This window comes from Spermophilus citellus (genome assembly GCF_964194105.1).
Source record: "Spermophilus citellus genome assembly, chromosome: 1".
NCBI classification, from domain to species: Eukaryota; Metazoa; Chordata; class Mammalia; order Rodentia; family Sciuridae; genus Spermophilus; species Spermophilus citellus.
The window spans coordinates 123,236,387-123,250,265 of NC_138182.1; the positions used below are offsets into that span (position 1 = coordinate 123,236,387).

The following is a 13,879-nucleotide window of genomic DNA, read 5'->3' on the forward strand; positions in this document are numbered from 1 at the left end:
TGTTGAGGCAGTAATACTTGTTCATGAAACTGCAATATACAGAGAGGTGAAATAAATAGCTTATATATATATAATATATATATAATATAGCTGGTTTTAAAGTATCCCCTTATCATTGGTGTACTAGTCACGTGAGCAAGAAGGTCCACAGCAGCGTCCTCCAGGACCGCGCACGCGCAGGGCGCCGCGGCTGGACGAGGCCGTCTGTCGTCGGAGTCGGGAGCGGAGCGCTGGGCGCCTTCCCTGCGCGGTGTCTCAGGACAGCAGACAATAAATAACTGACTGCAAACCAGAGAGCGATTTTTGTTGAGTCTGGGCAGGGCTGGGCTGGGCTGGGGACATGGGGACGTTGTGGGAAGGGGCCCTACTTTCTTTTTTTTCCTTTATTCTTTTCCTTCTTTCTTTGCTTTCAGAACCTTTGGGAAAAAGAACTTTGGTTTCTTGGAGTGTCGGCTCCCTCATTGAGTCCTCTGGGGACAAGTTAGAGCTGCACTCCTGCAGCGAGAGGGGCAGGCACCCGTGGGCTGACAGCAGTCCTCTGCATGAGTCTTGTCACTGGGGTTTCAAGTCAACAGTAAAATCCCATCGCCCCTCCCCCCCAAGAGTTTTGGTTCAGTTTTTTTTTTTTTTGTCTTCTTTTAAACACAAATGTACAAAAATAGAGCTTCTTCCTTATTTTTCGTGTAAAAATATTCCTCTGATGCCATTCTCGGGGAGTGTGAGTGGGTCCAGGGGCCTCGGCCTAGCCAGGGTGCGTGGGGCGGATCCTCCGAGACCGCTTGGTCACCGTCGTGTACTTGAAGGGCTTCTGCAGCTCTGCCTGCCCCTTGGGGTAGCGCTTCATGAAGTGCACATCCTGCTGGTTCTCCCGGGTCTTGGGGCCCTTTCGAGGCCGCCCCTTCTTTGTGAAGCCCACATACCAGCCAGAGTACTTGGCCGACATCAGAGCCGTGTAGTTGTTCTCCAGAACCTTCTCGATGAACACACACTCCTTGCTGGTGCCATCAGGCTGCAGGAGAGAGAGGAAGAGTGTTAAAGAAAAACGATCCAATGGTCCTTGTGGACCATAGTCCAAGGGCTGTGGTGCTGGGATTTTGCAGCAAGGGAGAGAGACAGAGCTCAACTCCCAGCACAGCACAGGCAAGCCAGAGTTCACAGCCGAGGAGCACAGTGGGTACAGAGGATGGAGATGACTAAGAGGAAATGTCAGGGGGATTCTAGAGGAAGCAACCCAATTGGGTCTCTGCTGAAGGCAGGCCAGTGCGACCAGACATCACCTGGGGGGAGGTGGAGGTGTCAGATGTGGGGAGTGACCGAGTGTCAAGGGCAGAACCGCATTGCACAGTGGGCCCAGGAAAAGCCTCAGCAACCTGACCAAAGTTTGGCCCTGCAGAGTCTCTGACAGGAGGAGATGACAGAGGGGAGCACAGGAGTGAGGGACAGAGCTCAGAGGAGCCAGTGTGACAAGTGGCCTCCGTGACTGGCTCGCAGTGGCCACCTGACCCGGGTCATCCATTCACAGGGTGGCTTCAGACCTTTGAATAAGTGACCTCGAAAAAACAGAGGCCTATTTAAACTTGAGGAATCCATAAGGCTGAAGCAGAAGCGGCCATCGTGCCACCCAGAGGGGAACTTGTGTCTGGCCATCGTCCCATTGTTGGGCTCTGGATCAGGCACATCTGAAGGTCAAGTGACCTCACTGTCACATGGGCCAGTACTGTCCCATTTCCTCCAAACCAGCTGACCCTGTGTCCTCTCACATGCAACAGAAAGGAGCCTGACAGGTCTGCCCGAATCCTGACCTGAAGCAGCTACTCAGGCCAGGTCCACTCCACCAGGATGAAGCTCAATGGAAACCACGCCCCAGCGTGGACTGGCACCCTTCAGTACTTGTGGGTGGGAGATGAGTGTGGCCAATGCCTGTGCCCACGGTCCTGGGTTGCCAGGCTCCCCAGCAGATGTGGGGACCCTCCTGGAAGAACCAGGAGCACTGGATTCAGAGGCAGAAGTCAGAGGGCCTCTAACTTCCTGGGTCACCTCGGCTTGGCCACCTGCACTCTCCCAACCTCAAATTCCTCACCATCAAGTGGGACCATCCCTGAGATACTGTGAGGAACGCTGCTTCTAAGCAAGCCTGAGCCACAGGAGGGACATGCTCAGGTTAATATTAAAGAACAGGGGGCTTCTTGGGACTGGCCTGGCTCCGTGGATGTGCCTAGACAGAGAGTGGGGTAGGCAGGGCTTCGTGTCACCTCCCAGAGCCGGCCAGTTAGCTCAGTGGGGACGAGTGTTTCCCACTGAGCACTCGAGTTTCCAACCAACGACTCCACATTCAGGCCGGGCCCACTCCTCGTTCCGGATGGCCGCCGGGCCAACTTGAAAGCCAGAGGTCTGGCTGTGCGCGGACCGAGGCGCAGGCTCCAGCCTTTTGTCTGAAGTGGGAACCGGGCGGCAGATCCCAGGAGCGTTCACCTCTGAGCAGAGGGCAGGCAGGGCCCTGCAGACGTGCTGAACTTGCAGAAAGGGAGGCGGGAGAAAGCCCTCTCGGGAGACCGAAGAGTGGACAGGCCCAGGCCTGGAGACACCCTTGGGACCCAGAGGACAGTAAGAGTGGGACCAGCAGTGAGGGAACGCTGTGAGGCAAGCCAGGAAATGCAAAGGCAGGCAAGGGGTGTGGTGCCCGGGCTCTGGTCTCCCAAGGAAAATTCTGGAAGCTGCCTGTCTAACCTGAATTCAGGTTCTTCAACTGGTCTTCAGAAACAATCAGAGCAAAGGGGACAAAGGCTTCGCCATGCTGCCTGGCACCCAACAGCCACCCAAGGACCCTGCCCGGAGCACTTTCACCCCTCAGGGGTCAGCTGTGTGCCCGCCTCCTCTGGGAAGCTCCCAGACAGTGCCCTTCAGCTCCCAGGCCTCCTCCCCTCCTCCCTGGTCCTTCAAGAGGCTCTCTACTCCTCTTCTGAACCCCCTGGGCGCCCCCCACCCACTCTCCCCCAGACCATTCAGCATCTCCGCCTCCTCCTTAGCCCAAGCCAGGGACAGCCATGGCATCTGCAGGTAGATGTCTGAGAGCCTCACTGATACGGTGGGGGTGACATGAACAAATCTAAAGAAAACAGACTCCACCTCCCGGGTGCTTGACCAGTGCCCAGCGATATCCTAGGATGTCCCTCCTGGGGGACACATTGATTAGGGAGGAAGAGCAAGAGGAGGGCTGGAGACCCCTACTGGCCCCGCTAGTCTCCCTACGCATTCCTTCAGCATCTATGTGTCGCTGACCACAGGTCAGACATGGCCACGTCCAGGTGTTACTTCTTCCTCTTAACAGGCGAGGTCCACCCTCTGCCCAAAGGAGGACACAGAGCTCGCCTTGGACAAAGGGGCTTGCCCAAGGTCACGGGGTCTGCAGAGCTGACTTGCTCACTTCTCTGTCTATTCCAGAGAAGTCCACGGGCAGACGGGACAGGGAAGAGCACCAAACCCTGCCCCAGACACACAGAGCCACCATCAGCCCACAGACGGCTGGTAAAGGCGCTAGAACAAGCACCAGAGCTCAGAGGCCGCAGGCTGGGCTCCCCCAGAGCACTGGGTGCCGCTTGGGGACAGCCGGGAGATCTCTCTCCGGTGATGCCAGTGCCCCACCAGGAGCACAGGCAGCAGTGGGTGAGGACCAGCAGCTGGCCACACCTGAGCCTGACCCTCGCCTCTGCTCCTGATAGCAGGTGTGGCCTGCTGATCCCCTGCTTGGATTGAAGCACACGCAGGCCCCGGCCCCAGAAGCACGGATTCAGTTGGCTCAGGCAGCAGAGCGTCCATACTGAGAGGGAGTCAACAGCTCCTCTCAGCACCTCAGTGACACAGTAGAATTCGATCCCCTCCCCCGACCTCCTTTCCATACTGGATTCCGAGTTCTTCTATTTGATCTGAAGACTGAATCCTGATAACATCATCTGGTCCCTGGATCAAGCCTTACCTAAAACCAGACCCGTAGACTCTTTTAGCTGTGTAAGCCAAAGAACTCTTTCTGCTTGAAGCATTTTGAGTTTCAGTTACTTACAACTAAAGTGGTCTTAAAGGTATGCTGATGGACAGGGAGCCCCCTACCCTAAAAGGGTCTGAAGCTCTTTACTGCCCCAAGAGGACCCCTCAATGGTCGTACTTGCTAGACTCTGAAAACCACTCTGGAGTGAGGGGAAGTGCCGTCCTGGGCCAGGTGGATGTGGCTTCAGAGAAGTGGCCTGAGCACGCAGGGGCTCACGGGTAGGGCTTGGGCACCACTGGCACAGGTAGCAGAGGGGGTGACTGCATGCAGGCTCTGGCCAGCGATGCCCACGGTCAGCACCAGGGTCAGGAAGCTGCCCTGTTGGGCCACTGCACAGGAGCTAAAGGAGTAGCTTGGTGACCTGGCTGCGAGAGGGAAAGGATCAACTTTATGGAGTCCCACATCCTTGCTTCACAATGAGGGCGCTGAGCCTCAGGGCCAGGGGAGCCCTCTGACCCCGGGTTCCCACGGAGGCCATTCTGGCTGGAGGCGGGGTCGACCTCAGAAAGCAAGAACCCTTCCTACTTCTCTGCTGCTCCTGGAACCCCTCTGCTGAACATGGGCAGGTGGATCCCGAATTGACCCTCAGGAGCTCCCAGGCTGGTGGGGGAAACAGACTCAGGACAGGCGGTGACAGCCCAGGTGAGCACAGGGGCAGGGGAGGGTGGCGGGAGGACTCTAGGGGGCACTGACCAAGGGCCAGGGATGGTTAGAGGTAGTTGAAGGCTGAGCCAGAAGGAAGGCCACTGGCCAGGGCAGACTCCGGGGCCTGGGGGTGCGCTCTGGGCCGGAGGTGGAGGGCGTTGGACTCTAAGCGTGGGCAGGACAAGCCTGGGCGGCCGAGGAGCCTGGGAACCCACACCGGGAGGTGCCGGAGCAGCCATTTCTGGCAAGGTGTGGGGCCAGAACCAGGCAGTGGCAGGAGTTAGGGAAGGAAGGACACACCCCAGCCATCAAGGAGGGGAATCCCAGGACCTGGGCCCGGCAGCCAGGAGGGCATGGCCCGGACAGCAGCCCAAGGGGCTCGATCCCAGCCTCAGGGGCCAGGGGGGTGGGCCTGGCTGGCCAGGGAGTGGGACAGGTGGACGGGGCACCCTGGGCCGGGTCAGCACTAAAGAAAGGAGCTGGGGCGGGGGCCCCAGGGCAGAGGAGGGAGCGGCAGGGGGCCGGCGGCCTCCTCCTGCCCACAGCCCGCCAGCTGAACCGTCACCAATATTAATGACGGGAGAGAGGGCCAGGGGGCAGGAAATCAGAGCCGGCTCCTGTGGAAGAGGTGACTCAGCGGCCAGCCCAGGGGCGGAGGGCGGCGGGATGGCCCAGGGACAGCCTCTCCTCTGACCCCAAGATGGCCCTCCTGGGGTCAGGATGCCGGGAACAACCGGGTGAGGTGGCTTGGTAGGCACCTGGCACGGGAGGTGCCGCCAGCCCCTTCTTTGGGGAGCAAAAGAGAAAAACGAGCCTCAAACTCAAAGCAGGTTGGGCCTGGGAGGAGGCCCAGGCGGGCAGCAGAACAAAGTGCCTGACGCGGGGCTGGGCCGCCGCCGCAGGAAGCAGCCGGCCAGCCAGGGGACTGGCCAGGCCAGGGGACCCAGCGCCCGCGCCCAGCCCCTGCCCCGACCCCCTCGCGGCCTGCCTCGCGCTGGCGGAGTGAATCACTAATTAAAACCACTCCTCCATCCCCGCCGCTCTGGGTTACTATTATTTTGTTCTCTGAGCTGCTTGGGCTGGTACGTGCAGTGCAGCTGGAATCTCCTTCCAAACTAGGCATTGAATCCCGCCTAGCTCTAGTGTGGGATCTGGGACAAGTGCCCCTGGATGTGGCCAAGCCTCTGTTTTCCCACCTGTGAAATAGGGATGGTGCTGGTACCAATCTCTGGGATTATTTGGAAGCATTTTTGCTCAATGCCTGGAAGAAAGTAGGTGCTCAGTTAAAGGAAGCTGGTACCAGCGTGTGACAATTCCCTGCACCTCCCTGGCCCGTATGGGTATGGGGTGGGGATAAGAGCTGGGGATTCAGGAAATCAAACCTGCCTTCACAAGAGGTACCCAGCTCCCTTTACCCCAACAAGGCCCCATGAGCAAAAATAATCCCCCAGGGCTTTGCCCCAAGGAGGAGAGTGAGGAGAGTCCCTACAGAGAGGGGACAGAACCTGACTTCACAGAGCTACCCCAGAGGCACCTTCCACTTAACCCCCAGGGGTAGCAGAGGGTGACCTTTGCAAGCAGGAGAGGAGGAACGCAGACAAGCAGCTCACGCCCCCCAGCCCTGGGTCCACCCCACCCGCGCCCCAACCCGGCCCTAATTTGTTACATGCGGCTCTCTTGCCAGTTCCAAAGTAATAAAATCTTCCTGAAATGCTAGAACCGTGAGGCCTGGCGCTGACGAGGCGGCTGGCTTCCGGAGGCCGCTGCTGGGCGGCGCTCTAAACCCCTGGCGATTGTTAAAATGATCACTGCAGCCACAGCCCTTGGCCTGCCGTCCCTCTTCGCAGACGTCAGGGACACGTAGGCAGGAGGCCTCAGAGCCCCTTAGGCTTCTCTCAGGGCTGAGCAAGCCAGGTCTCCTGCCTGCCAGGAGAGACCAGGTCCCTGCCTGCGACCAGAGTCCAGCCACCAACGCGCCTGGCTGGCTGCAGGTATCGGCACAGAGAAGGGCAGGAGGAGGTGCCCGTGGGAACTGGGCCCGCACAGGCACACTCCCATTGGCCTTCCACATGGGGCTGGCAGGACCCCACCGGCCCAGCCCCCAGGTCCAGGAACCGCAGGCCACCACTCACCTTCCCCACGAGCTTGCCTTTGCGGTTCATGCACAGGTAGAATTCCGTCTCCTTGCCCTTGATCCGCACTTGGCTACCGAAGGTGTCCGTCTCCACTAGGAGCTGGGCTTGGAAGGGCAGAAGGAGAACAAGACAGGTTTTTTAAAGTCTAGTCCTAAAGGCTCAGCAACCTGGTCCCTGACTCTATCCCTGGTCCCTCTGTCCCCCCAAATCAGGCGTGAGATAGGCCTCTGTCAGGTCCCATGAAAGCACCCTGCCCCCAGTTCCCAGAGAAGGACGCTGGGGGCATCTGTCCCACCTTCCGGCCTCTTTGCTCCTACGTGGGACCCAGAGGGCTCCTGCTGCCGTTCTGCCCCGTGGCTAGACACCAGTGTACCCTCCTCCCCGTCACCCCAGTTCTCCAGTCCCCCAACTCCACTCCCCACCGCAGGTCCGACAGCGGCACCCCTGAGAGGCCTCGGTCTCTGGATGCAGGGAGCAGGCCAACTCACGAGCGCACACCTGCCTTTGGGGCATCAAACTGCCTCTTCCAAAAGTCAGTTGGAGGCTCTTCCCCAGGCAGACACCAGAACCCCTGCAGGTGCCCCGACACCTCTGCCCTTGGTGCAGCAAGACACTGGGAGGAGGCACACGCCCAGGGAAAGGGATTCAAGATCTTCCACTCCCCTCCCGTTGGGCACCAAAGCTACAGGGTAACTAACTATCTCCCAAGGGCCAGAAGTCCCAATCAGGACCCAGTTCCTCCTCATCCAGGGTAGGACACACCATGCTAGACCACCGTGTTCCACAAGGCCTCCCTCTGGGTAACCAGTGCAGAGCCTCTAAACTCCTGACTGAACGGGAGCTCAAGAAACTAAAGGGTGACTGTCCCTCCCTTAGGCATGCTCTGTCCAGACCCTTCCCCTCCCTCTGCCAGACCACACTTTTCCCCAGCAGGGTGCTGTGTGACTTGAGTAGGTCATACAACCTCTCTGAGCTCCCTTTGCTCTCTGGCTGCAAACCCCCATGTCTGGTTCCCCCAGCAGCACTTCCCCTCCCACAGCTGCTTTCTTTGGCCGTGGTAATTCTCTCTCTGCCTTCCCTGACCCTCTGCTTCCCAGCACCTGCCCCTCCCTCACCCACAAAAGTTTAATTCCAGTGACAAAGGGACTTGTTTCTCCATAACAAACATCACAGCCCCAAATTCCTGAGTACAGTATCCTTGGAGCCACAAAATGTGTACCTCAGTGCCCCTAAAATACTCTAGGTATGATTTTAATAAAAAAAAAAAATCACAAATATAGCCCCGGGTACCCTGTTGTGCAAATTGAAACCAGGTGGAGCTCGGGATTTCCAGTAATTAATTCAGCCCGCCTTTGACACCGCTGCTAATTAAACACCACCACCCCCCTTTCCAAGGGGGGAAAGGAATTTACATAAAATTTAAAGATCTAACAGGAATCCAGGCACTCTGGGGACGGGAGGCCGACTTCTCCACCGCCCCCAGGGGACACTGAGTCAGGAACCTGAACCCACTGAGCTGGCGAGGCCCGGCCGCCCCGCTTCCCCTGGTCCAGGCCCTGTCCCTGGCCGGAGCTCCACTCCCAGGGTGGCTTCCTCCGTCCCCTCACCACGCTCTGGCCTCGCAGTGGTGAGGGCTCGGGGACCAGGACAACCCGGGGGCTTCCACCGGGCAGCGGAGGTATCGGGGTGCGGGCGTGGAGCACAGGGAGGGGAGGCACATGCACAAGGACCCGCGGGCCTCGGTCTCCGCACCCAGAAAATGGACCCACCCATGACGACGGTAGGACACAGCAGCTCCGCTCTCCGAGGATGGGGAGGGGCGGCAGCAACTGCGGTTTAAGTTTCCTAAAAACTGAAAAACCAAGCTGTTTTCCTAAAAAAAAAAAAAAAAAAAAAAGTGGAAAAAACGGGACGTGTGCGCAGGGTGGACAAGGACCCGCTCCCAGGGCCGCCTGCTGCCCAGGGAGCGCCCAGCCCGGAGTCTTTCCCGTTCCAGCGGTGACCATGGGGCTGGGGCCCAGGACACCCCAGGTAAGTCCCAGGGAGACTCTGCTCTGCCGGCCTCCATCCTCAGAAGACTCCACCGTGCCCAAGCTCTGCTTCCGTGCCAGCCCACCGACGCCGCGCATGCCCACAGCTGAAGGGTCTCTGGAGGAGGCCACTGAGGTTCAGACCCCGCGCCTCTTCTGCAGATTCCTGAGCTCAGGGACGAGGTCCCAGCTCTGGGGAGCCCTGCCTCCCAGCGAAACCCCCACCGCTCTTGGCCAGGGCGGCCAGCGGGCGCCTGGCCTCTGCTGGAGCTGCCCGCAGAGCTGGCCTGGGCCGGGCCGGACTGCACCTCCACCCCCTCCGCAGCACCAGGGGGTCTGCGCCTGGCCGCCTCTGTGCCAGAGGAGACAGGGCCTGTCCTTCCCGCCCACCCCCAACAGCCTGCAGAGGAGTGACCTAGACTCTGCTCAGCGCATGACATAATGAGGAGGGACCCGGGCCAGAATTATGTAAAGTCCTCAGGGAGTAATAGCAGCAGCCGTTCTCAGAGAGAGAAGGAGAGAGACTCCACCCAGGCCAGGTTCGCCCAGCGTCCCTCACCCCCTCCCAACACCCATGTCCCCAGGATGCAGCTCTCAGAAGTCTGAAGCCTTCTCTCGGTTCCATTCTTGGGGCCTGCGGCAGGCCAGGCCGAGGGTTGGGTGGTGACTCCTCTCCAGCTTGGGCAATTCAGCAGGGGCTCCCTCTGCCATCCTGGCCCACTGGTCTCCCCTGCACACATCAGCCAGAGGAATCCTTCTAAAATATCAATTTAATTACATCTCTTCCCTGCTAAAAACCTCCTAGGGATCTTCAATCCACTTAGAATAAAATCCGAACTCTTGACTAGGACCTACATCCCTGGCCCCTGCCCCCCGCCCCCTGCCCTCCTCCTGCCCCAGCCAGCAGCCGCTCTTCTAACACACCCAGCATGCTCCTGCCTCAGGCCCTGTGCACTTGCTGGCCCGGCCGCCTGGAGGCTGCCTTGCCCAGAGCATCCCATAGGGGCTCCTCATCTCCAGATGGCCACTCAGATGTCACCTCCTCAGAGAGGCCTTCCTTGACCAGGCTGTGTAATGTTGGCGCCACCTCCCCAAGTCCAGCCTGCCTCAACCTCCTACACCATCCTGCATTAAAGTTTGAATAAGGGTCCCCCCAAAGGCCCCAGCAAGAAAGGCTCGGTCCCCAGCCCATGGCACTGTTGGGAGGTGGCAGAACCTGTTAAGAGGTGGGGCCTCGTGGGAGGAAGTAGGGTCATTGGGAGTATGTCCTTGGAGGGAAAATTGGAGCCTACACCCCTCTTGCTTCTTTTTTTGCTTCCAGGTGACCCTGAGGTAAGGGCCTCCCCCGCCACTAACTCCTGCTGGGACATGCTGCCTCACCAAGGCCCAAAAGCAATGAGCCGACTGACAATGGGCCAAACCTCCAAAACCGAACCAAAATAAACCTTTCCTCTTTTAAAGCTGATTCTCTCAGGTGTGTTGTTACAGTGATGGAAAGCTAACACAATTCGTTACCCTGTTTATTGTCTGTTCCCACTTACAAGAAGATAAGTACGATGGGGACAAGGATCTATCTGCTAATTATCTCTGTGACATCCAGCCCCTATTCCAGGCCTGGCTCGTGGGAAATGACCAAGAAGTAAGTTCTAACAGGTACATGAACAGCTCGCCATATAGGTATGACCAACACTGAGAAGTAAGAGAGCTGGGTGCGTGGTACACACCTGTGATCCCAGCAAGTCAGGAGGCTGAGGCAGGAGGATCTCAAGTTCAAGTCTAGCCTCAGCAATTTGGTCACCTACACAATTTAGCAAGACCCTGTGTCAAAATTAAGAATAAAAAGGGGGCTGGGGTGTGGCTCAGCGGTAGAGTGCTTGCCTCACACCTGTGAGGCGCTGGGTTCCATCCTCGGCACCTCATAAAAATAAATAAACAAAATTAATGTATTGTGTCCATCTACAACTAAAAATATATATTTTTTTTAAAAATTAAGAATAAAAAGGGCCGAGGATAGAGCTCAGTGGTAAAGTGTCCCTGGGCTCAATCTGCAGTAGCAAAACCCAGAAGCTAAAACGGAGACTCAGGGAGGTAAAGGGACATGCCCAAGGGCACTCAGCTGTGACACAGGCAGAGGGGTGTGGACTCGGCCTCTGACTTCAGTCCATGCCCTTGACCACTCTGCTCCTTCCTGCTGAGGTTCCTGGTGTCACTCAGGCCACTTGCTAGAATGCTGGGCTCCCACTCACTCATCCCCAGCCTCAGTATCAAAGATAAAACCCTTGCTGTGTGAAAAAAGAAGTAACTCTTTCCCTCTGAACCAGGACAAGGTGACCCGTTAAGACCCCTTTAGCTTTGTCTGGCTAGATTGTATCAGTAACTCACATTTATGGAGAGCTTCTGAGGAGCAGGCACTCTGCAAACTACCTTCCATGTGCTGTGTCAGTACTCCCAACAAGAGTCCTGTGAGGGCTGGGCACAGTGGCACCTGTAAACCTCCCCTGCCCCCCCCCAACGGGGCTCAGGAGGCTGAGGCAGGAGGACCGCAAGTTCAAAGCCAGCCTCAGCAACTTAGCGAGATGCTAAGCAGCTCAGTGAGACCCTGTCTCTAAATAAAATAGCAAAAAGGGCTGGGGGTGTGGCTCAGTGGTTGAGTGCCCCTGAGTTCAATCCCTGGTACCAAAAAAATGTTTACAAAGTCTTGTGAGGTTAGAACTCTGGTCCTCATCCCTACTGCACAGGCAGGAAGACTGTCCCCAGGGCCACACAGTGAGGGAGCTAAGAGTCACACCTAGGCAGGCTGCCTGAAGTTTGGGTCTTAGGGGTCTACCTCCCTCTCCCCCCCCCCCACATCCCCTCCTGGGAGGAATAGTAACAGCACTGAGTGGGGGTGGTGTCTTCTCCTGGGCTTCATTCCCGTGGGCAGAACTCAGGGGGCAGAGAGGCCATCAGAGCAAGAAACAGAGGCCCATCCCTCCCACCTCCACTTCCAAGTGACTTTGAGGAAGGAGGGATCCCTAGGGTGACCTTGAGAGGCACCCAGGACAGAACTAGATGACAGCCAGCCAGCCAGCCAGGGAATCTTCCCTCTGGAGAAGGGACAAAGGCGCTGCACAGACCCAAGGAGGAGTCAAGATGGGGAGCCCCTGCCACAGCTCCCCCAAAAGGAGAGCCCACTGAGCAGGCACCTCCAGGGATGGCCCAGCCATGCTGGGTGCAGGACGGTGTCGGGAAAGGACGTAGAGCCCCACTCCCTCCCAGGACCTCACCACAACCTGAGGCGGGGCTGTGACCTACTCACAGGTGCAGAAATGGGGCATGAACTGAGCAGCTGTGTCACCTGGCCAAAGACACACAGCAGGGCTCCTTGGGGACAGGCAGAGTAGCCCAGAGCCAGAGACTCAGGCCCAGGGACAGGAGCCTGAGGGCAGATGCAGCACAGGCCTGCGGTGACACAGGAGAGAGGAGGGGCTCAGATGGCCAGGTGGACTGCGGGACAGGTGCTGGGCCTCCCTCTGAACACTCTGGCCTCAAAGGTGGGGACAGGAGTAAAAGATGCCAAGAGGCAGCTGGAGACCTAGGGAGGGACAGAGCCAGCCAGAGACACAGGAACCGGGGCCCAGAGAAGTACCACAGAGAACATGGCCAGACCGTGGGCAGGCTCCCCAGGACTACGGGGGCTCGGGCCACACGGGGCACACAGGGTGCTGCAGCCACCCGCGGCGACAGTTCTAGTGCTGACCAAGCTGCTGGCCCAGTGCCCGGCATCGTCCTCCAGCGAAGAATGCCCTTGGCCCCAGAGGTGCTGGGAGGTCACACTGGGTCAGCCCTCCCTGCTGCTCTCTGAAGGTGGGCCAGGTGGACAGACAGGAGGCCAGGAGGGGAGGAGGGTCTCCTCCCTAGAGACGCCCCCCCATCTCCTCTCCCTGTCCCTGTCCCCCCCACACACACACACACATGCCCACTGAGGCCTGTCCTCCAGTTCCCCTTCTGAAGTCCCTGGAGGGCGTTCGCAGGCCACGTGGGCTCACCAGAAGGGAAGAGGGGAAGAAAATCAATAGAGCTGATCAGAAGCTGCATTTAACCCTCACTGTCGCTCTAGGTACCACGGCAACTGCGGAGTGGACAAAACAGGGGACCACTTCCCACTGGAGACAGAGGTCATGTGACAGGAGCCCAGAGGGCAGGAGACTAAGCCTGAGAGGAAGCCCACCCCCACCCCAGCCAGGGCAGGTCCGTGGGTTGGTCCAAGGCCGGAGGAGGAAGGAGGAGCCGTGACCTGCCACACACACCATCGCGCAGCACGGTGCCAAACACGCCCTGATGCCCCAGTGACAGTGACCAGGCGCACACTCCCAGGCGCACACTCCCAGGCGCACCAGGACCCCGTATCCACTTGCTCAGATGCATACTGAGCACCTCGATGACAGGCTCGGGACACAGGTTCTGGAGGACCAAATGGAAGCACCCACCAGACCAAGAGCCAAATACTAAAGAGCCAAGGGGCCTTCGGGCAGCCATCGCACCAGGAGGAAAACAACCGTGAAGGGAGGCGCAGTCACGAGAACTCTAGGGACAGTGTCCTCAGGCCAGGGGGACATGGCTCGAGGAGCCAGGGGCAAGGCGTGGGGGCCCAGCGGTGATGGGGGCAGTCTCGGGGGCTGGGCCTACGCAGGCCTTCGGGAAGACTCAAGAGCCTTTAGTCTACGTGACAAGAGTGCCCCTGCACCAGGGCAGGAGTGACGTTTGGACTCGGGGGTGGAGGATGGCCTGGGGGTTGGACTCAGAGCCGGGGTCCCTGCAGCCCCAGCCACACCAGTCATCCCACACCTAGCCCTCCAGCAGGTACCAGCAAAGGTACACAGGGACAGGAGGGCCCCCCGACCAGTTCAGCAAAAAGCCCCACAAGGTGCCCCACACCTGGGCCCCCCTTCCTGCTCTGCCCTGAGACCTGCCCTCAGAACCACGTGACGAGGCCTCATCCACCTGCACCCCACACACCAGAGCCTCCCAGATGGGAGAGGAAGCCC

General features: G+C 58.6%; 1 protein-coding gene across 1 annotated transcript in view; it reads right to left on the reverse strand.

The window, feature by feature from the left end:
- Positions 1–368: 368 nt before the first annotated feature.
- Positions 369–13,879, reverse strand: part of FGF18 (fibroblast growth factor 18) — a 29,674-nt gene continuing 16,163 nt past the window's right edge. Inside the window, exons 4-5 of the mRNA XM_081308567.1 lie at positions 6,820–6,926; positions 369–1,009 (exon numbers count right to left, since the gene is read on the reverse strand). Of these exons, the coding sequence (XP_081164693.1) occupies positions 743–1,009; positions 6,820–6,926 (374 nt within the window). The 3' untranslated portion in view covers positions 369–742. The remainder of the gene's footprint in view (positions 1,010–6,819; positions 6,927–13,879) is intronic.